Here is a 25,909-nt window from a genome sequence, read left to right on the forward strand (position 1 = left end):
GCATTCTCCCTGCCTGTCCATGTGTTCACCAACCCGGAAGCACTTCGAGCCCTCTCCTTTCGGGTTTTCATAGAGCTTTCATTCCATCGGCAGGATTGATTAAACCATTGGCCATTGGCAGTCTATTCATTCTCCAGCCTTCTCCCCTCCAGCAGGTCTGGAGGTGGGACTGGAAGTTCCAACCCTCTAATCACATGGCTGATTTTCCTGGCAACCAGCCCTTGTCCTTAGGTCCAAAAGTCACCTTATTCACATTACGGGAAATACCTTTATTGTACTCTTTCGAGGAAATTCCAAGTATTTTGGGAGCTCTGTGCCAGAAACAGGGATGAAGACCAAATATATATAAGAAATATATTTTGATCATCTAAATCACCAAATATGTTTCTTGTAAATCACAGTATTGCAACAAGATAGACACAAAGGATTTTATAGAGGATTAAGTGTAACTATAAGAGTTATATAAACTCGAGATCAACTCTCCTGGGATTAGAGGCAAATCAGAGAGTGCAGGTGATATATAAACTTGGAAAGTTTTAAAGCAGGTAGGTCAAGGCTGAGGCAAAAGGACTGAGGAGCAAAGCCCACAGTGCACAGAAGCAACACGAAATGCTTCATAAAATAAACATATATGAAGCTCCTACTGTATTCCAAGCCCAGGGCACACATGTGTGTGAAGGAGCCTAGTGTTCTGGAATGGTACCAGTCATCCAGCACGAGTAACAAGGAGAGGAATGGAAAAGCATGGGAATATCACGAATGGCCTTGTATGTTATGAGAATGATCCGGACCTTTGTTTTAAAATGTAGGTGATTTCAGAGCCACTGTCAGGGTTCAACTGGGTTGAAACAGAAAAAAAGCTTGGCTCAATCCCAGCTTCTGGATGTACTCAGTTATTGCCATTAAGCAATCTGCCTAACCTTTCTGAGCCTCAGTTTCTTCCTCTTTAAATGAGGCTAATAATGGCCTCCTTAAAGGATAATTATAGGGATGTATAAAGGTTAAAGGAAATAGTGTATGTTCAGTGAATGGCCACATGGATGATTGACATAAGTTCCACAAATGATAGTTTGTTTCCTTTCAGTCCCTTTTACTCTATGATAAGATTTGTGTTTGGAAAATACATTTGCTGGTAAATAAAACTCCAGGTGAGGATGGAGGAGACAAGTTATGCAGAACCAGGGAAACAAGGCACAAATTGGGCCTCGTGGGCACAGAGAGAAGGAAGGATGTCGGGAGGTGTTCAGGAAGTGGAACGGTTTGGAGCCTGATGGAACACTGGAGATGATGGAGGGGAGGGAGAGGAAGCAATCTCTGATGATTCCCGGGTTTCTCATTTAGGCAACTAAGGAGCGTGTTTATTTTGAGCAGTGACTACAGCCCTGGCTTGCAATATCCTGGGATGTTTCCAATTATCTTGCAGTGTGTGCAGAACTCTAAAATTATTCTGAACTAAAACAAAGACTAGCCTGCAAGCTCTGTGTCTCGGTGAAAGGCATCCACAGCCTGAAGCCTCGCAGACCCAGGGTCTGGCGTTTGCCTTTGACTCATGCTCCTGGTTCATTTCCCAAACCCAGTGACTCATCTAGTCCCCGTTCATTTCCACTACAAAAATATTTCTTCCATGTCTTATTTCTTTGCCATTCTGACTATAACCTTTCCATTTTAGAGCAATGCTTCTTCTGTCTATTATGTCTATAGATTCTTAGCTGCCAACTTACTTCAGACTGTCCTCTCCAAATACCTCCCATTCTTCTTCTGTACACGTTATAATTCATTGCTAATAACAAAACAAAACAAAAACCCCAGAACCTCTTTCCGGCTGTTTTAAATCCTGACACTTCCATTTGACTTCTGGCATCCTGAGTAGTCTGGCTGCACTCTTCCTAGCCAAGTTTACTTTTCTCTCTTTACAGTGGAAATCGTGTAGTTCAAATCCAGTCAGTGTTCTTTCTCTCTCACAAACAGACTCTGTCCAACCTACACATTTGCCTCAGCAGGAAAGCCCATTCCTCTGTATGTCAGGGAGCAAAACAGGGGTCCCAGAGTTAGACAAACCTAGGTTTGAATCCTTTTGCCACATGTTGGATGTGTGACCTTGAAAGTGACCTTGAACAAGTCACTTAGTGCCTCATTATTCCTAAAATAATGAGACCTTTCCTGAACTGTATTTAAAATGCCTCTCCCCCCCTGAGGACACCTTTGTTTCCTCATTTCCTATTCATTTTCTCCATAGCACGTTTCAACCTTTAATATAATATACCACATATAAAATTTTTGTTTTTTTAAATGTTTTTGCACTAGAATGTAATAAGCTGTTCATGGGCAAGGCATTTCTTTGTTTTCGTCACTGTGTATTCTCAGTACCCAGTACTGGGTCTGGTACATAGGAGGGAGGTCCTCGGGAAATATTGGATGGTGGATGGATGGATGGATGGATGGATGGATGGATGGATGGGTGGATGGGGAGCTGTTTTATTTACTTCTCAGAGCTCTTTTGAGGGCTAAGTGAAATCACATATGTAATAAGTGCAGTCGAGTATGTAGGGCAGCGAAGGCTCTGGGTATCATTGTCCTCCCCTTTGACAACTGTGTTCACATCCTTTATGCACTTGACATTCTTCTCAGATTAGTCCCAGTTTTTCCAGGAAGTGTCCCTGATTACATGGTTCTCTCATTTTTCCTGAATTTCCACTGCACTCAAAGTTTGTCATATTAAATCTAACAAGGAATTATATTCTGTACTAAGTTTATCACTATCGTTCCATGTGCTGTTTTTTTGTTTGGGTTTTTTTTTTTGTTTTTTTTTTTTTTTTTAGCTGAGCCATCCTACCACCTGTTGGCAGCTCAGCGACAGCTCAGCTCGGGCCGGGCATTGAATCACTGTTGCTCAGAGCTCGCTCACATTCTTGAGCGAGCTCTTAACCAACTGAGCCACTCACCCGGCCCCAACCCCATGTGCTTTTTCATTAGAGAACAGAATCCCCATACTTAGGAAAATACAAAACAAATACTAGTTGAACAATAGTTGTAGGTTGATTAATATTATTTTATACAAATGTATTTCTTAAAGCACTTCCAAAAAGGATGCATATTACACTGTCAGGCTGAATAGTTTAAGTTTGCTAAGCCACAACAATAATAGCTTGTCATGTTATAGTATGTAATATAATAAAACAATAAGTTATTTAAATTTTATTTAAAAACTAGAGAATAACCAAGATCTAATTGACATTTGAAAATGTTCAGTAATGAGCCTTACTAAAGAAAAGACTTTCCATTGGAGCATTTGTGGAAATATACAATGTAAATTAAGCATTTAAAAAAAAATGAATGTTAGGTTTTCACTGCAAGTGAATTCTGTATTTTGATTTGATAATAGAATATAAAATGCAGAGAAAGAAGGGTCAAGAATATCTTACCTACCAGTTAATATAAGCAAATAACAGTAAGTAATTTTCCTATTTGTTTAATTCACTATTTCTGAAAGTAGGAGCCACCTGCATAAGAAGCTTCTGGGGTGCATTTTTAAAGTGCCAATTCCTAGACTTCATCCTTCATCTATGAAATTATAATCTTTAGAGGATGGTTTAAGAATGTACATTTTTAACAGTACCAGAACTTTCTTTTTATGCACTCGAGAGTATGAGAACCCCTGGTTTAGTTCAAATTCTATTATCTATGGGATATAATCAATTGAAACAAGGGTCAATTCCTTTTTTGTAAAAGGTCTTCTATTTCAGTAGTGGCCCCAGTAAGCTATTGTTGAAATGCCAAGTATATATGGGCTACAATATGAGACAATAAACTAGGTTAATTAAAAGGATTCTGCTGAATTGCAGTGTGCCGGTTGTAGAAGGTTTATTATGAATGTAATGATCTTAAAACAATGGGAAATAATTAGCACTGAAATTAAGCTGTGGGTTAGCCACATTAGGGAAAGGTTAGCTTGCTATGAATTTTTATAAGGTTATGATGTTATTTTTGGATTGATTTGAGCATTGACTATAATCTAATTTAATGAAAACTTTGGAATAATAAAATTGTCATTATTAACTAAGCTACATATTAATTGATGAATTTTCTTGGACACATTTGCACTGGAGTAACTATTTTAAATTTATACAAGATAAATCTGGATGTAAAGTTATATATGTTTAATATTTAAGTAATTTAATACTTTGCTGCTACGATTAGATTTATTAAGCTACTCACAAGGGTCATCATCAAAGAAATGCTTTTAATTATTTTTTTTTCTGAAATTTTAGGTCGTGTGTGTGGTAAATAATTTCAAAGGAAGACAAGCAGAAAATGAGCATATACACATGGATAATCTGGCACAGATGCCAATGATCAGCATTCCTCGAGTAGAAAGTCCTTTGGAAAAGGTAACATCTGTACAGGTGATGCATAATTTAAATTCTAAAATGTAATTGTTACCTAGAGCAAAGGAATAATTATTCCTGAGAGTATTTGCGTAGTCATTTTTGATTTACTGAAACAAGCTCAGAGTCAAAGTGGTATTTAGCAAGAATTTAGTCACTGAAGACATTGTCTTAGAAAAAGGTAGATCACACTTAAAATATTTCTTTGAATCCCTCATGCTAAAAGCTGAATACCTGTATATGGAATGTGTTGTGTACTTTGCCATAGCTTCTAGAAGAGGAACACTGTGCATAGGAAAAATAATTAGGTATATGTGCATTTTTTTTCATTTTTCATTTCATTCAAAGTATGTTCCATTTCTTCCATGCTCCATTTACAGCTGACCCTTGAACAAGACACATCCACTTATATGCAGATTTTAAAAAAATAAATACTGTAAATATATTTTCTCTTCCTTATGATTTTCTTATTAACATTATTTCTCTAGCTTACTTTATTTTAATAATATACCATATAATACATATAACACAAAATATGTGTTAATCTACTGTTTATATTATCAATAATTATGTTCAGCCCTGTCCAAATCCACATTTTGATCAATGTCTTAGATGAAGAGTTCATTTACATGCTAATTGGGTTTGGATGGTGTGAATCTGTGGGGGATAATTAATATATTGGGTGAAAGAATAAAAATTCTTGAGCGATCACGATAAGATTACAATGAACAATTAACCAGAAACCAAAGCAAAAAAATTGCTTTGTATTTGTATAAAAAAATCATGTAGGGTAGGGTACATCTTGGTGAACTGTACAAACAGAAATGGTTCAGAGAGTATAGTAGTCAACCATTCAGCATGTGTGAACACAGGATACAGCTGCTGAGAGTTAATATGATGGTAATTCCTAGTTAGGGAAAACAGTACCCTGAATGAGAGGAATGGTCATTTGCTCTGTTCAGACCAACTTGGAAAACTGTGTACTGCCCTTGCCCACATAGTTTTAAGGTGAACGTTAATAAAATAGAATAGTCGGCACTCAGTAAATATTTGTTAAAGGAGCAAATAAATGTGTCCAGGGTGATGAGTGGACTCAAAGTCATGGATTATGAGAGACTATGGAACAAACAAAAAATGGTTAGTTTAGAGAAACAGAAAACTCAAGGAAGAAGCAATAACTTTCCACAAACATGTGAAGGACTGTTGTATGGCAGAGGGATGCAATTTGTTCTGCAGGGCCTCAGATCACAATTAGGGTGAAAGATAAGAAAGTGTAAGAAGATAATGTCTGGAAAGAAGTAAAAACTTTCTGAAAATGGAACGGCTGCCTTAAGAAGAATGAAATTTCCTTTTACTATAGAGTTTCAAGTATAGTTAAAGAATCACTTATTAATGATACTGTGGAGGGAATTCAAGCATTCAGGTGAAGGTAGAGGTACTAGATGGTGATGATGATGATGATGATGATAACTACTGTCTAATGATCATTCAGTATGTGTCAAGTCGTATACTGATTGCTTAAATAAATTCCACAAAAATACTTCTATGCTTGGCATGTAAAATTTCTTAGAATAGGTTTCAAAGCTGGGTATCATTATAGTGGCAAAGACTGCTAATAGTTCACCAGTATCCCTTATCCCTTTCTTCCTTTTAATAACTGAATCCCCAATCCAATGTTAGCTACACCCATGACTGCAGCTGTAGTCTATATTTCCCAGCTTCCATTGCAGTTAGAAGTGACCACACAACTAAGTTTGAACCAATGGAATGTAAGCAGAAGGGTAAGTGCAACCTCTGGTTCATCTCTTTGAAGATTCTTGTCCTGGATATTCTCTACCCTTTCTACCCTTTCTCACCAAATGCAAAGGTAATAACTGGAGTAATCCATAAGTTTTAAAGATGGCCAACCCACGTGACAGCCTGGGTTTGGATGGGCTCCTGGAGCAGTTCACATACACACCTAAGATGGCTCTGAGAAAGAAAGAAACTCCCTTCCTCTCTGAGCCATTGGAATGCTTTCTTCTCTTTTCTGCAGTAGCTGAGCTGATGGCCTATTACAATAAATGTCCCCACTGTACAGTTAAGAAAACTGAACTTCCAAGGAGTTAAGCATTTTATAAAAGGCCACCTTATTGATAAGTATCAAATAAAATTTATACAATGTAATATTTCAAGATACATAGTGATGTAATAAAATATATTAAAAAATGAATAATATCTATAAAATTAAATCTTGATGAACTTAAAAAATAAAGATGGAAAGCAGTAGAATTTAGGAAGACATCTTAAACATTATTTTGAAGAAAATGATCAGGGTAGCAATTAGGGTCTTCATTTTATATACCTTTGAAATTAACTTGAATGATAATCACTCTTCTGCTTTTTAACGTATTTATTTGCATAGGGGTTCTTTAGTAGCCTCCTAGCATTGCCAAATATTTATATACTACTCTATCATTCTACATATTAAACTATTTAAAAATTCCAGTTGATTTTCTGTTATTTCATTTTTATTTACAGTGAGTTTTAAAATATTAGAAGGTAAAAGCAAAAATATTCTATTAGAATCTATAGAATACAAGAGATCAGTGTTTATTAACTTCTTTCATTAATTTTTTTTTGTGTGTGTGACAAATTCACGTGCTTTGTGTTCACTCTGGTAGTTAGGAAGTAAAGACGATTTGAATCCTCTTCGATTCTCCCCTTTGTCCAGTGGACTGCCTTGGCACCCGTCCTCCTGAGCTCCGACTTTGCTCTCCGCTCTCTTCACTCCTGTCCCAGGTAGAACACCGTCTGCACAGTGCGTGGTCTGTGCCCCGCACTCACACAGACAATGGCACGATCAGGAGTGGAGGCACCGTCCACACATCTCAGGCTTCCCTTTGGAGCTCTGCTGCCCACCGGGCGCGTATTAGTGCTCATCAGCCGGAAGGAGGAAGGCCAGCATGGAAACGAAGCCCACAATAGCTTTCTCTCCTTTTGGCAATAAGGACTATTTGGAGTAAACGTATTACTTTTCATCATCATTCACAACGGGAAATGAGTGAATGCAAAATTCTTCTCAGGAGTTTGGTCTTCATACCTGATAGTGGGAGGGTGGCGTTGGGTCCTTAGAGCTGGCCCTCTGAGGAGAGAAAGGGAGCTCCGTGTTACAGCTTGTTCTTCAGGCATGGCCAATCATTTTAGCATTATTACACCAAGCTGTATCGTTTTCTGATTGTCAGTTTTGTGTGGAGAAAGCAAAGGGTTTCTTTTAGAAGTTATGCACTTATATAACCTCTTGTTCAAAGTACATGTTTGATAAACTGTAAGGTACAGAGCAATTACAGCATGCAGGCATTGTTTTTATGTCAACAATTTATCACTTAATTATGGGGACTTTGTCACATACTTAATTATCATAGTTTTTGAGGAAGAGTCATCACTTTTCTGAAAGCTGAGTAAGTCTGGACATTCATTACATTTGGTTTTATGAAAAGACTCATCCATGGAAACTAGCCCATCATATCTCAATGTCCACTTCATAAGTTACTTCATTATAGCTGTTTGTAATATCCCATCATGAAAGGTCAAAAGATGTCTCAGCAGTGGGTTTGTAAATCAATCATGGTACATTCCTACAGTGGGATCCAGTATATTTCATAATGTGGTGTTTCTGCTCACAGATTCGGGAGGTAGACCGACTGGGGATTTTGGACAATTTTTATCTTGGGCAACTGACTTAAGTGCTCTGTGACTCAGTTTTCTCATTTATAGAATGATAGTTACGAGAGCTCAGTAAGATAATAGTAAAGCACTTAGAACAGTGACACCTATCAAGCCCTTAATTATTGCCAGTGACTATTACTATTTAATAATTAAAATGAATGAGGTAAATCAAAATGTGGAAAGTTTTCCAATGCATATTGTAAAGTGTTTTGTTTTTTTTTAGTTGGCACACACACACACACACACACACACACACACACACACACACCCATATATGGTGTGTGAGTGTAATGAAGCCCGCTATGCAAAATACCACACAGGCTATTTCTCTCTAGTAAGAAAAGAGCACATAGGTGGTGGCCAGTAGTGGAAGAGGGGACCTACAGACACCTATCTGAGAGCAATACTTAAACCTAGGGAGGCAACCAAATAGTGGACCTGACTTTATTCCTTTCTCTCTTTCTTCCTTTCCTCCTTCGCTCCCTCCCTTTCTTCCTCCCTCCCTCCCTCCCTCCCTCCCTCGCTCTCTTCATCCCTTTCTCCACCTCTCCCTTCTTTCCTTCTTTTCTCTTTCTCTTTCTATAATGAGGTTGTATTTGTGAATAATNTCCCTTCCTTCCTTCCTTCCTTCCTTCCTTCCTTCCTTCCTTCCTTCCCTCCCTCCCTCCCTCCTTCCCTCCCTCGCTCTCTTCATCCCTTTCTCCACCTCTCCCTTCTTTCCTTCTTTTCTCTTTCTCTTTCTATAATGAGGTTGTATTTGTGAATAATTGTGTAACTAAAGTAATTATAATGTTGTAAAATTATTCAACTTTCTTTAGCTGCTCTGTAAGGAGATCCTGGTTATACTTCCTCATATTAACTTCTGATATGTTTAGATTGATCAAAGTCTCCTAGAAAAAATTCCCAAGTAATTTAAATCCCTGTGCCCATTCTTTATAACTTACACAGTCCTTTTGAAAGTGTTTGGTCTATTTTTCTCTGCCAAATGGGACACGGAGACCTGATTGTAGCTCCCAAGCCTTCACGCTGTCATGCCCAGGGTCCAGCTTCGCTTGCACACCTGCAGCCATTCCCATTTCAGGTCGTATCTGTCCTGGAGCCCTTCACCTGAGCTGTGTGCAGATACCTCTCATTTATAGGATTCACGAAGTTCCCACCCACCTGAGGCCTTAGGAAGCCAACTGTCTTCATAGGTCATGCCTGCGCTGCTTTTCAAACTCATCGTTTTCTGGCTCCTGCTTTCAAGGGCCCATGCCTCCCAAACAAAAGCTTCAGGCTGTCTCCAAACACACAAAGACAGTATTCATTACTCTTGAGAGTCTAAGAAACAAAATCTGATTCTCCTTCTATGAAATGGAGATGGAAATATTTACATATTCATTATCTTTAGTCTCCTATATTAGTAAGAGTAAAGTAGGAATTAATACCTTATAAGATAGCTAGTTGTGTCACTAAGAGTGAAAACTAGATTAAAATGTTAGGTGTTTCTACCAGATATAGTATGAATAGATCCATTTTGAAGGCTATCACCTAAGACAATTAAAATCTTTCTTCGCCAAGAAATTCAATGTGGCAGAAGTGGCTAAAATCCTATAGGATCCCAGTAATACCTCAAAATGTCAGAGTGAGGGTGAGAGATAGAAACACCCTCTGAGAGAACGGGGAGTCTATTTCTATTTAGAGCACAATTCAGCACCTTGGACCAGCACCACTTTGAGACAAGGTTAGCGAATAGCCAAATACACACCAAAGGAAAGCCTTCACACAAGAAGCTTTCCTCTGATTAGGCTTCTCATTAATATAGGTTTATGCAAGATGAAGGAACCCGTTCCTCAGCAGAATGGGTACCATAAAATGGGATGCGAGTTACCTTCATTTAAAAAAAAAAAAAGCTGCCTCCAACCCTCTCCATTTTTCCTGAAGTAGAGGTTAGGATGAACAGAACAGCAGTCTTTCTGATGTTTCAACCATCACTATGTAGAAACAAAGTGATCTTCCTGGAAATACCCATGGCCTCAGCTTTTTCTCCCACTCTACTCGCTGATAAATCATTAAAACGATGTTATAAAACTACATCCTTCAACTCCTGAGCTCGAGAGCTAAGGGGCAGATTCCCTGACTATTCATGAAAACAGTTCAGGGATCTTTGATGAATCTTCTCCCACTCGTTTTAGGGAAATAAACTGAGCTAAATCTATCTTAATTCAAGCATAAATAATCAGAACAATTACATAAATTCTTTAAAATGATTTCATGACACAGAAGAGAGAGATAGACATATTTCAACAGTAAGAAAATGTTTCTGGAAAAAAGATTAATGACAAGAAATTTAATTAAATTCATGGAGAATAGCATCTCCTTTCCACTGTCAAGGAAATTAAAATATGTGAAATGAGAGAGAAGATAGATAGCTGGCACAATGGCACAATTACAAAACTGTTGTAAGAAAACAAATAATGTCACGGCAGGAATAAAACTAATACTAGAAAGCATAAAGAACAAAATCCACATGAGATAAAGCCAAATCAGCTATATGAAGGATGGGTTTTAGCATATGTTCTTTCAGTAAAAGAACAAGAAAATAAAATTGACCTGAGAAAAGATAATAGACATGTCACAGAACTCTAACACATGAATCATTGTAGACCCTAAAGAAGAGGACAAATGAGCTATAGAAATATTCAGAGATATACTTTAAGGAAACTTTTCTTCTAAATAAACATCTGAATCTTTAGAAGGGTTAACTAGATGCAAGATAAAATTAAAGTATATTCTAGAACTCAGATATTTCTCAGTGAAGTTTTCAAATTTCAATACTGAAGACAGGATCCTATAAATACTGTGGTAGATGGTATTATTGTTGCCAATTATTAATTACCTCCTTCCTTAGGGAGAGTATCCCTGCTCCAGTCATTTTGGATTTGGTCAATAACATGTGAATGAACCTGATTGATACCCCATCAATCAGAAACTTGTAGATCATGACTTTCTGCCAATCTTACTGCCCTTGGACCTTCTTCCAGGACAAGGCCACATTCCAGATAGGGGCTGTTCCCTCAGCCTGAAAGCAGATCGGCAGCGTGTAGCTGATCCCTCGTACCTGACCACCAACATGTAGGTTGAGTGAGAAATGAGCCTTTGTTGTCGGAAGTCACTGAGCTTTTGAAGTTGTACCATAGTATACCTAGTGAACATTCATACACACAATGAATACACTACCTAAGGTTCACAGCATGCTGGCCTCAGACTTCTCCCTACACAGCAATAAATGCCAGGATGGAGTAATGTCTACCAAGTATTTACAGAAACTGTGTGTGACATAAGAATTCTATTCTTACGTATTAGGTCATTTAAGCATTAAGACATCCATAAAGTACCACATATGTAAGAATTCAGGAATTATACTACTTATGAAATGGGCCAGAAGATGTTTGTTTACCAGCTCACTGAGCAATACCAATATCTAGAGCTCTCAAATTGGGAAAAGTCATGATATGACTGAATTGGTGGAAAGAATAGAAACAATTTAAATATAGAATTAATTAGAATTGACTGTGCTAAATACAGTAACAAAAACAGTATAAAATTTCAAAATTAAAAAGAAGATATGTAACAAAAAGAAAACAATAGAGATATGATAAAATGAGACAAATTGTAGATAACACCAACAAAAGTATAAAAAGTGTGATAATTTCCAGATTTTATATTGGAGGGTCTCAATATCACTGTTTCATTCTTGGCATTACTAACTAGGAAAACATAGTTTTAAGCATTTTTTAAAACAAAAGTTATCGAGCATAGTTTAAAACAATTTATAAAAGGCCAATGACAAAGTGTAAAATATGAACACACTGGTTATAGGGTTGATGTATGTAATATATAAAGCATCCGAGTTGAGAAAAGGGCAAAGTTCATGAATAGGCAAATCATTAGAGATCAAATGCAAATGGGAAATAAGTATATGGAGAAGTATTCTCTGTCACTTTGAATGAAAATCAATGGAGGGTCTGATGCAGCACGATGAAGTTGGTGCTTACCCTGTAAGCAATGGGGAGCCACGAAAGATGTGAGGAAGGAAATGGCATCTTCAGAATGGAGGATAACTTGAAGGAGAGAAACACTGAAGCAAAACAAAACAAAATAAAAAGCAATCTGGGAGGCTATTGTAGAAATCCAGATAAATGGTGATGAGGTGGACTAGACGTCAGTACAGGCTCGTCACAGCATTTTGGCTGAGCAGGCATCCACTCTGTTTTTAGTCAGGTATTAATTCTGATCACAGGCATTGTCTTGGTCCGTTCGGGCTACTGTAACAAAACACCAGAGACTGGGTGGGTTATAAACAATAGAAATTAATTTCCCACAGTTCTGGAGGCTGGGAAATCCAAGCTCAAAGTGCCAGCAGCTTCCGTGTCTGATGAGGGACTGCTTCCTGGTTGATAGATGGCCATCTTCTCTCTGTGTCTTCCCTAGGACAGAAGCCGTGAGGGAGCTCTCCAGGCTCTCTTTCATAAAAGCACTAATCCCATTCATAGGGGCTCCACTCTCATGACCTAATCACCTCCCAAAGGCCCCACCTTCTAATATCATCACATTGGGGATTAGGTTTCAACATATGAGCCGGAGGGAAGCATAAACATTCAGTCTATAGCAGGGGTTATCTTAACTCTCTCAATGATTTAGCATGGAAAAGGGGGCTAACTGCCAGCCAAGGTGTCACTAAGAAAACTATACTCCCACCTCATGAAACATTCCAACCTTTCATCTACGGCATTTTCCTGTCCTCTCTTCAGAGGTTTCTCTTGTCTGTAACTAGAGGATAAGGAGGACATTGACATTCCTGCTAGGGATTCTCCTGGGTCAGGCTGTGTTCATTGGAACAACAAAGCACTAAGCACTGTTGTCCTTTCTCTCCTGCTCTCTTCTTGTCCTCACTCGAAGGCAGAATGCTGACTTTCAGATAGGTAAGCTCCTGCAAATAATGTATGCAAGTGCATTATCATTTTTAACTGATGTCATACAGAAAATCTGTGGAAAGGGACACTATCTGGCAAGGGAACAAAATATTTAAAACTAAATTTAAGGATGGATTGGTTTTGATAGAATATAGAATATTTCCAATTGACCTAAGAGGAATAATACCTACATAGTTTTATTAAGGTAATTAGAACAGGCTCCGATGGCCACTATGGCTAATTGGGATAACTCGGAGAGCTAACTTAGTGTTAGAGCCAGGTATATGTCGAAAATGCTTTTTGAGAAAATAATTTTTTCCATTTAAACCTAGGCATTATTTTTATTTAGGTTTATGTGATCTAATCAGTTGAATCACAAGGAATTCTCTCTTGCCAATGACAAGAAAGGGAAGGTAATGCTAGGAATAATTTATAACATTGCAGTTTTATATTTCAGAAAAGGGGCTTTTCACCTACCTGTTCTTCTGAAAGAAGCTCAGACATGCAAAAGCACTCCATGACTAACAGAAATATCACCTGAATGAAAGTGATAACCACTGATGATAGTTCCTAAAATCTAGAAAGGTCATAGTGAGTGTTTACTATTACAGATGGACATAACCATGTTTAATTCCCATGGGAACTGTAAAGGAAAATTATATGGATGGGAAAATTCTAAGGAAGCTCACAATGACCCATGGAAACAAATGCACTGACCTTGACACTGAATGTTTTGCATATGATAAAATCACCAGGGTCAAGGAGAAACCTGAGCTGAAATTTAGGCAGAGTAGGGGCAGGGTGGGGCATGGAGAGGCAGGCTTTTGCAGTGGCTGGCAGTCCCCGGTGTGAAGCCTGGTTTGGCTACATAACAACTAGGTGGAATTAGACAAATTCCTCCTCCTTACCTGAATAATTGATACAATAATGGTTCCTTTATAGGATAACTGTTGGAATTAACAAATTACAAACTTCTTGGCACACAGTAGATACTTAACACAAGGTAGTTCCCTCCTGCAAGAATAACAATCTCTTAACAGGATTTTCATTTCATTTCAGACTAGGATATCCCTATAGATGTATTTTGTGAATTTAAAGGTTTATACAGACTTTATCTGTCATACATAGCTCGTGTGGCAGAAAATATTATAGTATAAAATGTTGCATACATTAGTGTCATAGCAACAGCAAAACAATCCCTTGGTTTCTTGCCAAGGCAAATATGATTATACATTATGGTGCTCTTTGTTAAGTTCCTTTGAGGTTTCAAAATGTTGTCATGAATAACTATGCCAATCTAGTTAAAATTCATTTGCTTTTCTATCATGCAAATCTTTGTTTTACAGAGCTGCTGAACTGTCATATAAATGTTATATGGGACATTGTCAAAACAGCTGTATTAGTGATCAGATAGTAGAATAGTTAATGGAACTAAATATTTTCATATTTTAGGCATTTTTTTCTGTTAATCTAGACTTTGAGAATTTATGAAAAATACTTGAAGTACATCAATGTTTACACGCTGTATTCTGTTCTCATTTGTCTAATTTAGTTTTGCCTAAAAAAAGTCAATTGAAAATGGAAGCTTAAAAATTCCAACAGGCATCAATATTTTAGGTTACGAAAATGGGCACATACAGTTATTATTTGCCATGTCATTTTTACTATTTGTGCTCCCATATATTCAGTGTTTATCTCTCCATACTATTTATAAATCACAGTATACTACTAAGAAAAATAAAAGCCAATTTTTTTTGTTATCAGGATTTTTATAAAAAGATCTCAGTAAATTACTTTTAAATATACGTAAACTTTCTCAACTCATTTATGTGAAGAAATGTAGAGTTGATGACTGCATCTTTAAATTCTATGATTCCTGCAGTCATTAATTAAGAAGAGAATAAAACAATAATGGATTAAAAAATAATTCCCAATGCACACACAGTTAGTTACACATGGGAAACCGTTTGCATCTACCCCTTCATCCTCTCCTCTCTCAGATTTGTTCCTGTACAGTGGACAGTCTTAGAAACACTGCTCGTGCTGTCAAAACCAGTACGGAGCACTACGGCACTCTGAACATATATATATTTTTTTTTTGTAGAGAAATGTAAAGTTTTACTTGGCTAAAACTAGGAAACTAAACAATAACCCTGTTAAAAGTCTTCTGAAACAATCATATTTTTTTTGTTGTTGTTTCCATTCAAGAAGCAAAAAGTAATTCATGTCTATTGTTTAAAATTTGAAAATCTGGGTAAGCAAAAAAAAAATAAATAGGAAGCATCCATATGCCACCACATATGGAAACTTTTCTTCAAATAGCCTTCAGCCCCATGAGTGTGTGTATGGGTTTGTGTGTGGTACAGGATCTCCCTGGACGCTCTTTCCTATAGCCTGTTCTTGCTCATGTAACAGGGTAGTATAGATGTGATCAGAGCAATACCTATAATAATCACATCAAGCATAACAGAAAACGCTAATCCTTAGTGAGAGCTCAATATGTGTCCAGAGTTATGTGAAGAACTTCACACATACAATATCATTTGAGTTTTTGTAGAAATTATTTGAGTGTATCTTTTTATTTCTTTTACAGAAAAAGAGAGAGAGAGGTTAAGTAACTTGCCCAAGGTCACACAACTGGTCTGTGTTCTAATATAAGAATACAGAACCATGTTTTCCATTTCCAAATATATTTCATATTTATCACTTCAGAGCTCAAATTCATAATCATTATGCTATACAATATTATGTAATTACACTGAAAAAGATGTAATCCATGTAAAGTAAATATTATCTTTGTTGGTCGTAAAGGATTGCTTTCACTTCCAGTTTTCCACAATTAAAAACAATACTAAGGTAAACATTTTTGTAAGTTTAAGTAATAATTTCTTTAAGGTATATTCATAGAAGTGGAAATACTGACAAAAAGATGAATACTCTTTTGGCTTTTGGTTTGTTTCATATCCTTACGTCCTCTCCAACAGTGGGGAGTATATTATTCTTAATTATCTTTACCATCTTCACCACTCTTATAAGGCACAAATAAATGAAGCACTTCATTTTAATTTGTGTTTTTTGAATATTCCATACATTTTGTATTTTTATTTTGTAATTGAAACAATTAAGTGTTGAAACAATAATTCAATAACTGATAAACCAAATTCTAGATATTACTTGGCTTCTAGCCTTAGTTCATATCATTCATGGCTAATGGTCTTAACTTTTTTTTTTAACATGGGGAATTGGGGGATGGGAACAGCACTGGGGAATTGGGGGAAGGGGAACAGACAAGTTGCTGTCCTTTTGCTCTTCAGTCTAGTTGTGGAGGACGTTGCTTCACTGGCCCAAGTTGGCACCATCATTGCGCTCTTCCCGGGAGAGGCAGATCAGTCGCCGGCTTCTGGACGGCTGCTCACTGCGGCTGCTGGCCGCTCACTGCGGCTGCTGGCTACACACGGTAGCCCATGGCAACCAACTGCAGCAGGGGCTGCAGCCTATGCTATTGACGGCAGCCCAGCTCCAGGTTGAGTTGTTCAGCATCTTAGCTGTAGAGGGCAGTGTCACTGGCCCTCATATGTGGGATCCGAACCGGGGGCCTCTGGCGTCCCAAGCCAGCTCTTAACCAATGCGCCACTCAGCCGGCCCTTAACTTTTTTTATAATTGGAGTTTATAAAAGTATAATATACATCCTGTAAAATTCCCAATTTTAGCATACAGTTTTATGAGTTTTGACAAGTGCATAACATCATGTAATCATCATCATAATTAAGTCAGAGGACATTTCTACCACCCTAGAAAGTTCCCTTGTTCCCTTTGTGGTCATTCAGCCCTTCTTCAGCCCGTAGCCTCTGGCAACCACTAATCAGTTTTCAGTTTCTATAGTTTTGCTTTTCATATAAAAGGACTCATAAGTATGATATATAAATAGTCTGATGTAGTATGTAGCCTTTTGAGTCTGACTTCTTTTACTTAAATAATGCATTTGAAATACCTGCAGCAGTAGGTTTTCCCCCCTTTTTACTGCTGAATAGTATTCTGATATATGGATGTACCACAGGTTTTGTTTTTATTCATTCACAAATTGAAGGATATTTGGGTTGTTTCCAGTTTTTCACAATTATGAATAAAACTGATACAAAATTCATGTACAGGTTTTTGTGTGAATATACATTTTTCTCTCTTTTGATTAATACTTAGGAATGGAATTGCTAGGTTTTATGGTAAATATATATTTACTTTTACAAAAATTTCCCACAGTATCTGTGTCATCGGTAATGGGCCTTATGGTTTTGAATGGCTCTGAAATGAATCTTAATGTGGCTCATCCAAATTTGCACTAATTGGTACCTCTTTCGAAAAATAGGCAAATTTTTAAATGAGGCGTTTTAATCAGCTACTGGTTATTTGAGAATTTATCATGTACTTCATCCATTACTCACATCCTCTAATTTTTTCTGTCAAGTAGCATTGGCTGCTTAGTTAGCAAATATAAAGGATTTTAGAAAGTAAAGAGAAATGAAATAAATAAGAAGCCAATGAGTTAGATAGATTAAAATACTAGTATAAAACAAGTTATGGGTACAATTAATTGATGAATTATCTTTCGTGTCATTTGTCATGTATAGTAAATTTTTATATGTAGTGAGATTTGTAATATATGAAGCATGCAACAAATATAAAATAAGAAGCACTATGGAGCATTTCCCAGGACTCATGAGCTTACAGTCTAGTGGGGAGATAATTTTATAAACAAATACAGAACAGGATGATGATGGGTATGCTAGAGGAACACATGGGGGTACCTACCCAAACAGCAGTGCTTGTAACATCCTCTACAGGGAGATCTGAAGGACTCTTCGCCAAGTGAGGAGGTGAGAGCAGAATTTACCAGATAGAGGAAACAGCTTATAAAAGATTTTGTTTGGCAAGCACCCATGAGATAAGAGCATGGGTGCAAGATTTGAGGATGCCATTTAAGAATGTTCAGGTGGGGTCTAGAAATGAGTATAAAAGAAATAGAATTCAGAAGGAGCAAGATGGATAAATTAGCAGTCTGGAAATTTTCAAAATGGACAAAGAAATGTTTTAGTGTGAAGGAGGTAGGAGAGGAGGTAAATTGGGATTTTACATTTCTGACTGTTGAGCTTATAGCTGTGAATATCAGCCAAAAGTGCCATGGACAGGAAGGTCACTAAAGTTAGGGAGGTTAAGGAACTTTGATAGGGTACCTGAATACCGTTGGTTCAAAAACTGGCCCCATACACAGAGGGTAAGGAGAACCAAAGAGACAGACCACTCCAGATTAGTAGGTGGCAGAGTGGATAAGCAAGGGATCTTATATGTGAGGCTGCTGCAACACAAGTAAATCTCCACACCCACCCACCAGAATCTTAAAAGATTATATAGAGACCTTAACTGGGTTCAGCCACATGTACCATCCAGACGGTCTCAACAACACCTCACTCTCTCAAGGCTGTGTCCTTGAAATGACTCCTAGTGTGGGAACAGGGGAACATACATTCCAAGGACTGGGGAAGGGGTGAGAAGCCTCCAGTTGTACAGGTCCAGTTCAAGAGTCAACCACCGATCACATCCTCTTAATGACCTCCTCCAACAGATACCCACATCCATCAAGTACCATAAACACATGAGTGTTAATAGACTTACATGGAGTTTCATGTCAGTGCATTGGGAAACACTGAGTGTAAGTGAAACACAAGTCTTTGTTACAGGTCTTCCAAAGCCTTTATGTACTATGAAGCTCTAAGGCAGGAGTATAATATGCAGTTAGTTGTTCCCAGAATTCTTTTAGCACAAAGATTTTATCTTTTTGAGACTTCACTCAGGATCATTGCTTTTTTAGGCAAGGCTCTTTTTGTCAGAAAAATGATGGAATTTTAAAGAAAGAATTGATTTTATATACCTGATGATATTTACATTGCTAACCAATCGCTATTTTACATTTTTAAGTAGGGGTTCTCAGACTGCTGTAAAAAGGAACCCGTCACTTGCAGCACTTGCAAAAAGGGCAAATTTCTGGGATCCGTACCCAGAGGTTCTGATCCAGTAGGCCTGGGCTTGGGCCTGGGGATCTGTATTGTTATCAGGCACCTCAGGTGATTTGGATACACAGCCAGCAGTTGGCCTGGATCCAACTGGGCCTGCAGAGCTTCTGAAACAGTGGATTTTTATATTGGTTGCACATTAGAATCATCTGGAGAGACTTTAAAAATCCTATTGACCCGTCCACGCTTCAGACCAATTAAATCCAAGTCTGTGGGGTTGTATCAGTAGTTTCTTAATGCTCCCAGGTGATTCCAGTGTGCGGCCAAGATAGAGAACCAGTGCTTCTAAAGATTCATTGTGGAAAGCTGTAAGCCTCTTTGGCACCACAGGACTTGGAAATACTTCATAAGATCTATAGGCAATACCCCAGTACAACCTGGGCCTGCCTCTGGTTTAATTAGCTTATTAGAGAAAGCCGTCTAGAGATTTCTCTTTTGTCTAGGGAGAAACAATTCTCTTAGAAAGTAGCATTTAGCCCCTTTTCCCAAGTAGTACCGAAAAAAAAAATCCTTAATAGAAGCAAAATTCTGAGCTAATATAAAACTCCGACCTGACACAGAACCACTGTAGAGAAAGAAATGGTTGAAAAATCTTTCCCAAGAGAACGTTGGTCCATCACATTTTAGCTTTTATGCCTTCATATTCCCAACTTTTTTAAAACAAGAAATAGCTTAACATGAATTTTACAAACTTCCTAAAGGGACCTAACATTGTTTCTCTTTATTAAAATACTCACCAACTTTACTACCTACCAAGAGGTTGTAACTTAATGTGACAGCCTTAGAGCACTTACTCTATGTGCTACCGCTTTTCCTCTTCTCTTCTGCTCACTTTGCCCTCCTCAGAGGACACGGCGAATGAAGGAAGCAACAAGCAAAATAAAGACGGCTACTATTTGGGAGTATGATATCCAGCTACCATCCCCTGACAAAATGCAGATGGTGTCTTATAGCACCAGAATTGTTGAGTGATTTTAATTATAGGGCCATGATTCCTTAACCTAAATCCCTAGTGCTAGATGTTTTTCAGGATTCAAAATATTTTATATTTTAGAGGAAAAATACTGTGTATTCTGTTACACAAGCAGGACCTTGAGCAGCACTTAGTAATCAAAGATGGGTCTTTCTGCAGCACGAGTATGAGTTGCCTTATTATCAATTCAGGTTTGGTTTTTGCCACCAAATGAGTTTGTAACAACATTATAAGAAATATTTGGGTTTCAACGTTTGTTTGTAGACATTCAGACATGTAGAACTGTGAAATTTCAACCAATTATTATTATTTTTTTAATTTTATTTTTTCTCTCTTTGTTTCTTTTCCTTCTTATTTTGTTTCTGTGGCTTTTACAGAAGACTATAATGATATGTTTGAGTATACCTTGTGCACATAATCTCATTTAATCTTAATAAAAATCTATTTAAATAGGTAGTATTATTTCCATTTCACAGATGAGAAAGCTGTGTTTTTGAAAGGTTGTATTGCTTGTGAAAATTTCAATTGTTATGGCCCACATTCAAACACTTGACTTCAAAGTCCACTGTACCACACTGCTTCCTTACCAATAGACTGAAGACTAAGTAATTGAAGCAAAGACATTGTATGCACAGATCTCATTTTATTTTTAGGTTAAAAACCCAAGCTGGTTGCTCACAACCTACTATCAAAACACAGAAGCTAGGGCCGGCCGAGTGGCTCAGTTGGTTAAGAGCTCGCTCAAGAGTTTGAGCTCTGAGCAACAGCAGTTCGAGTCCAGCCCGAGCTGAGCAGCNGCTGAGCTGCCAACAGGTAGCAGGATGGCTCAGCTAAAAAAAAACAACAACAACAACAACAACAACAAAAAAAAAAACACAGAAGCTGTTTGTAATCATCTTGAATGACAGAAACTGGAGCAATATTTAACCTTAGCATTTGATCTAACAATGTAACAACATAGATCTTTAAGTAGGCTAGTACTTTTTCCAAGTAAAGAAGTCAATATATTTTATAAACACTGAAATAATACATAAAATACATTTTGTAGGTGTCCCAAATCCAACCTATTGAGAATGGTCAAGAAGAAAATTCACAGGGGAGGTCCTTTAAAGACTGTCTTGCAAGACTCTTCAGCTGGATAATGGGAATAAGCCACTGTGAACCCCACCAATTAAGGCAATAAACGTATGTGCGCTAGAGCGCACTGGTGTGCGAGTCGGGTTGCAAAACTAAGGCAAATACAGAACAATGTCTCCTTCTGTGCAGGTTTCCATCACAACCAAAAGAGATCTAGGTACTCAATTACTGTTGTTGTTATTATTTATGTTTTATTTTTTCACTGACTTTTCACTCATAAATAGGAATATAGCATTCCTCAATCAAATAGCCCTTACTAGTAATGGCTTTTCCTGTTTTCCCACGTGCAGTGCTCTTTTTGCATTTTCTCTTATTTTTCAGAGGGAAATGGTGAGTGGCACATGTTGGCAAGTCATCGCCAAATTTTCATGTCATGAATAAATGACAATTTTGTTTTAAATGACTTTTTTTAAATTACAGAATAGAATTTCTACAATGGAGGTATAAAGGAGTACAGATTTTCATGTAGAACTTAAGAGCTTCAAAAATTGGCATACTATAGACTTTAGAATTTACCCAATTTAAGAATATAAAACGACTTTTCAGAACAAAATGCTTGTTTTGCATGGGAACTCTGCACTCAAGGACTGGATTCAGTATTTTGCTCGCTGATTTGCTGTGGACTTGCATGAACACTTTCTAATGGGAGTAGCCTTTCCTAACCTTCAACTCTTTGGGCTCAAGCTCTGCCATCTTCTCTCTAAGCCTCTGTATGTGTAATTGCAGAAGGCATCAATAATTGTACTGATAAATTATATGACCATTTTTCTTGTGACTCTGAATGAAGCTTGTATGTACAAGTTTTTGGTTTGCCTACTGTGTGTTTACACCATCAGCTACTAATAAGATTTAGTGTTGCATATTAAGAATTCAGCCTGATTAAAAGGAGAAACCCCCTTGTCACTCAGTTTGCCTGATAGGGAGTCCATTCCTTAAGACAGGTGATCTGAAAATATTAAATGCAATTCTGTTTTATTATATTACTGAGAAAAATGCTGATGAGAAAGTGAGCAACATCATAACTTCTTGTATAAGAATTATACAGCATCTGGGTATTTCACAGTATGCATTTACATACCTTGTTAATGTAATTTGTAAAATATATGAGTAGAACCATAGAGTCTTAGAAATGGCAAGGACCTTAAGTAATTAGCTTGTCCTTCCTCCAGATTCCTTTAGGGAAAGCTGCCCCTATGCTAGAAGAGAATTAATCTTACTTTTTAAAGCCAACTGAGATAAATAATCCATTTCTTTCATTCTGTGGTGTGGGTTCATGCCAGTGAAATTAATGAACAGATGGCCTCTGTGCTATCTGTATATTCCTCCCATGTACTTAGACCCTATTATTAAATTTCCCCCTTAATTTTCTCTTCCCTATGCACAGTCACTTCAATATTTTATTTTCATCTGTTTATTTCTCTGCAAACGACCACCTTTAAATGACAAGCCCCGAGCAGGATACTTCTTATTCTCATCAAATAGGAAAAGTAATTTCTGAGGTTAAATTTTAATGTGGTGTGAAACATAGAGGGTGCTAATGGGAAAAAGGAAGACATTTCCCAAGAGCCCTGGACGTGATAATGAAGTCAGTCTGGGAATGAACTGTTACCCTGTGGTTTAACTTGATAATGACTTAGCATAAAGAAAAGGGTAATATTTGGAATTTATGAGCAGGGAATGGAAGACCTAGTAGCCACCGAAACATGATTTTAGATGCCAAGACTGAATCCAGTAATCCCTAAATCTCAATAGCATACTTAAAGTTATACGTTCAAGACCTTATTTCCAAGGTGACCTCACGTTCCTATTTGGGACAGTCTCATTTTAAGCTTGCTGTCTCTGTGTATTATTGGCATCCTCTTCCTCCCCTCACTATGTCCAGGTTTAGATGATAATTTATATGGTCACCCTAGAGTCATTGAACATTCTTTGTCACTTGCTTTTTCCTCTGCTTCTGTCCTGATTTGAATAGATTATCAGTGATTTGTTTCTGATACTTTCCATGATTTATTACAGTCTTTTAATATTTCTGTTCTACTTTCTAAGGTGATGGTTGTCCTCTTCAGTTACGATCATCTTCAGCAAATTTAATTATCTAGGTCAAGGAAACACTGATACCTCGGCCAATGGCCTTTGGAACACCATCCATTTTCATTTTTATCTTCTTCTTTGTTTTGTTTTTTTAATCCTCTTTCTTTCTACTGTCACCTCTTCATCCTTTATCTACCCACCAGTTGCCACTGATTGATTAATCTTTAATTTATATCTTAACAGTTACTTTCCAGCAATTACCGTCTGTGAGGTCCTGTCCAGAGGTGTGACACTCCTGTCAGTTTTGTACTGAAACACCGTATATCAAATTTATTTTCTCAGTACACAGATTTTAAGTCCTCATGGAGCCACTGGAAATAAAACTATGATGTACTGTTTCCACAGTTCTTATGGCTTTTATTCAATCATAGTGCATTATGTAACTCTGACAAGTCTTTGTTGTCCTAAAGTCATGCTTGCACTTTGTAAAGAGAACTCAAGAAAACAGAGATGAGGTGCTGAATTTCCCAACATTTTCATTATGCATTTTTAAAATGGGGAATTAAAGTTTCTAAGTCCTACCAGGAGTTAGTGAAAAAGTCAGCATGTTTGCTCACTGCTGACTTTTACTGATACTGTTTTTTCTCCAGGTTTAAGTGGGTCAAACCTAGAAAATAATGCCTTAAGCAATAGTTAATGATATCCTCCTAGTTGTGGCTTAATATGCTTAAATGCAGTGAAAATCAATTTTAATTTCTTTACACATATTTTGAGAATGTTTTAACTAGTTAAACATTTTATACTTTAACTTGAAAAAAGCATATGTACATAGGAGAAATCTCATGGCATGCATTCATTACATGAAATGCTATTTATGATATTTTTGACTTATAAAGAGTCAATACAAAAACTACTGTGAGAAACATTCAAAACAGGTAATATGGTAAAAACCTTTTGTAATGCTGCTATTCTTGGTTGGGGCTGTCACATGTTAGAACTTGACATAACCCTGTATGTGGCATGATTAATTATGTCATAGCAATTTTCCATTGCAATATTTCAGCAGCCATGATATAGCCTGTTGCATGTCTGAACCCATTTAAATATTAGTCATTCCACAGGGTTTCTTTGTACCCAATTCTGTTGCTTTCAAAAAAAAGTAAAAAGGCTCTGTGAAGATTTCTATGGTTGAGGTAAACAAAGATTTCAGTCTGTAGTCTGGATTCCTGCATCAAAAATGAAATGTTTAAGTAGATCTTTGTGAACCAGCAAATACCATTTCAGTCTGAGCATTTCACCATCTATCTCATTCTGTGCCATCTGTCTCACAGGGAGCAATTAATCTGAAGCTCCAACATGATAGCATTAAAATTCCATTAACACTGAGCAGAATATTAACGTGTCTGGCATTACCGTTTTTATCTCTCCAAATTTCAGTGTTAATTTTGAATAAAGCAGGTACAACATTTTAACCTATTTGGTTAATTAAAAATCTTGAATAAAATATATAATTAGCAGCTGAAGTTATGTAATAATACATAGAAATTAGTTTAATAACGTTGTATGCTTTTACAACCTAAACATATGTGGGCTACACTTTTATATTAGGCTAACGATTATAAAAGCACTAAATATTTTATGAAGCCAATTTTTCCCAGACCCTGACTTTGTAATTCCTTTTTGTTTTTTTTTGTTTTTTTGTTTTTTTTTGCAGAACCACATCACCGCCTTTGCAGAAGTCACATGATATTGAAGCAGATGGTTTTTCACTGCATTGGACATCATCCCTTTTCACCATCCATTCTTAACACCCAAAATTTGTTTGATCACAAAAGAAGTTTATAAAGTTGTCTAATAATTTTTATAATTTTTAAATCCATGTCAACTTATCTGTTTCCCCCACTAGACTGTGAGCTCCTCAAAGGCAGGACTGTGTTTTTCTTCTCTGTTTTCCCATCACCTACAACAAAGCCTTGCACAAAGTAGGTGTTCAATTAAAATGTGATGACCAAATGAGCAAATTAATTCTTAAATGGAACAACTAGTTTAGATTCTCACAGAATCACTGAGACTGTGTGAAAAGTCATATTTGTATAAGAAATCCCTCCATTTTGGGCTAGTTAAACTGTTTAATTTTTCATATGTCTATTCAGCAGTACACCATATTTCATTTGAAGTGGACTTTGAAAGCCATGGGGGTTTTTATTTTATTATTCAGCATGACATTATTTCCATCCTAACAGATTTCAGTGTGTGAAAATACTTTATGTTTAGAAAGTGTGTTCTATACTAAAATAATGTTTGCACATAATATTATGCTATATTTCCCTTAAAATATCATCCATTCTATACCTTCTAAGACTGGTGCTTCTGCTTTTGAAGGGGAAAATGCCAATTTTTACTGTAATAAGTAATGTATCATAATTAAAAATTATTTATTTGGACATTTGTTTCTGACAATTGTGGTTTAATTGTTGACTTGTAGTTTCTGAATGCAGGTAGTGTTTAGGGTAGTTTAAGTGACAAAATCCAGCAGTGGTACCTATTTCTTGAGTAATTTTCCATTGATGACAGTGTCTCAAGAGTGGTCACAGTCTCCTTTCTTAGGCTTTTTATTAGTCAAGTTTCCACATAATTTAAATAGGAAAGAACCA

The 25,909-nt window shown here is 37.0% G+C and overlaps 1 protein-coding gene across 3 annotated transcripts in view; it reads left to right on the forward strand.

Moving 5' to 3' along the window:
- PLPPR5 (phospholipid phosphatase related 5) overlaps positions 1-25,699 on the forward strand; it is a 105,728-nt gene extending 80,029 nt beyond the window's left edge. For 2 of the 3 annotated variants that reach the window (XM_019648870.1, XM_019648869.1), the window contains 3 exons: positions 4,269-4,403; positions 21,136-21,272; positions 24,970-25,699. In XM_019648870.1, the coding sequence (XP_019504415.1) occupies positions 4,269-4,403; positions 21,136-21,270 (270 nt within the window). In that variant the 3' untranslated portion in view covers positions 21,271-21,272; positions 24,970-25,699. The remainder of the gene's footprint in view (positions 1-4,268; positions 4,404-21,135; positions 21,273-24,969) is intronic. The other variant, XM_019648871.1, reaches the window with a different exon arrangement.
- Positions 25,700-25,909: the final 210 nt, after the last annotated feature.

Source organism: Hipposideros armiger, unplaced genomic scaffold (assembly GCF_001890085.2).
Source record: "Hipposideros armiger isolate ML-2016 unplaced genomic scaffold, ASM189008v1 scaffold_127, whole genome shotgun sequence".
NCBI lineage: Eukaryota > Metazoa > Chordata > Mammalia > Chiroptera > Hipposideridae > Hipposideros > Hipposideros armiger.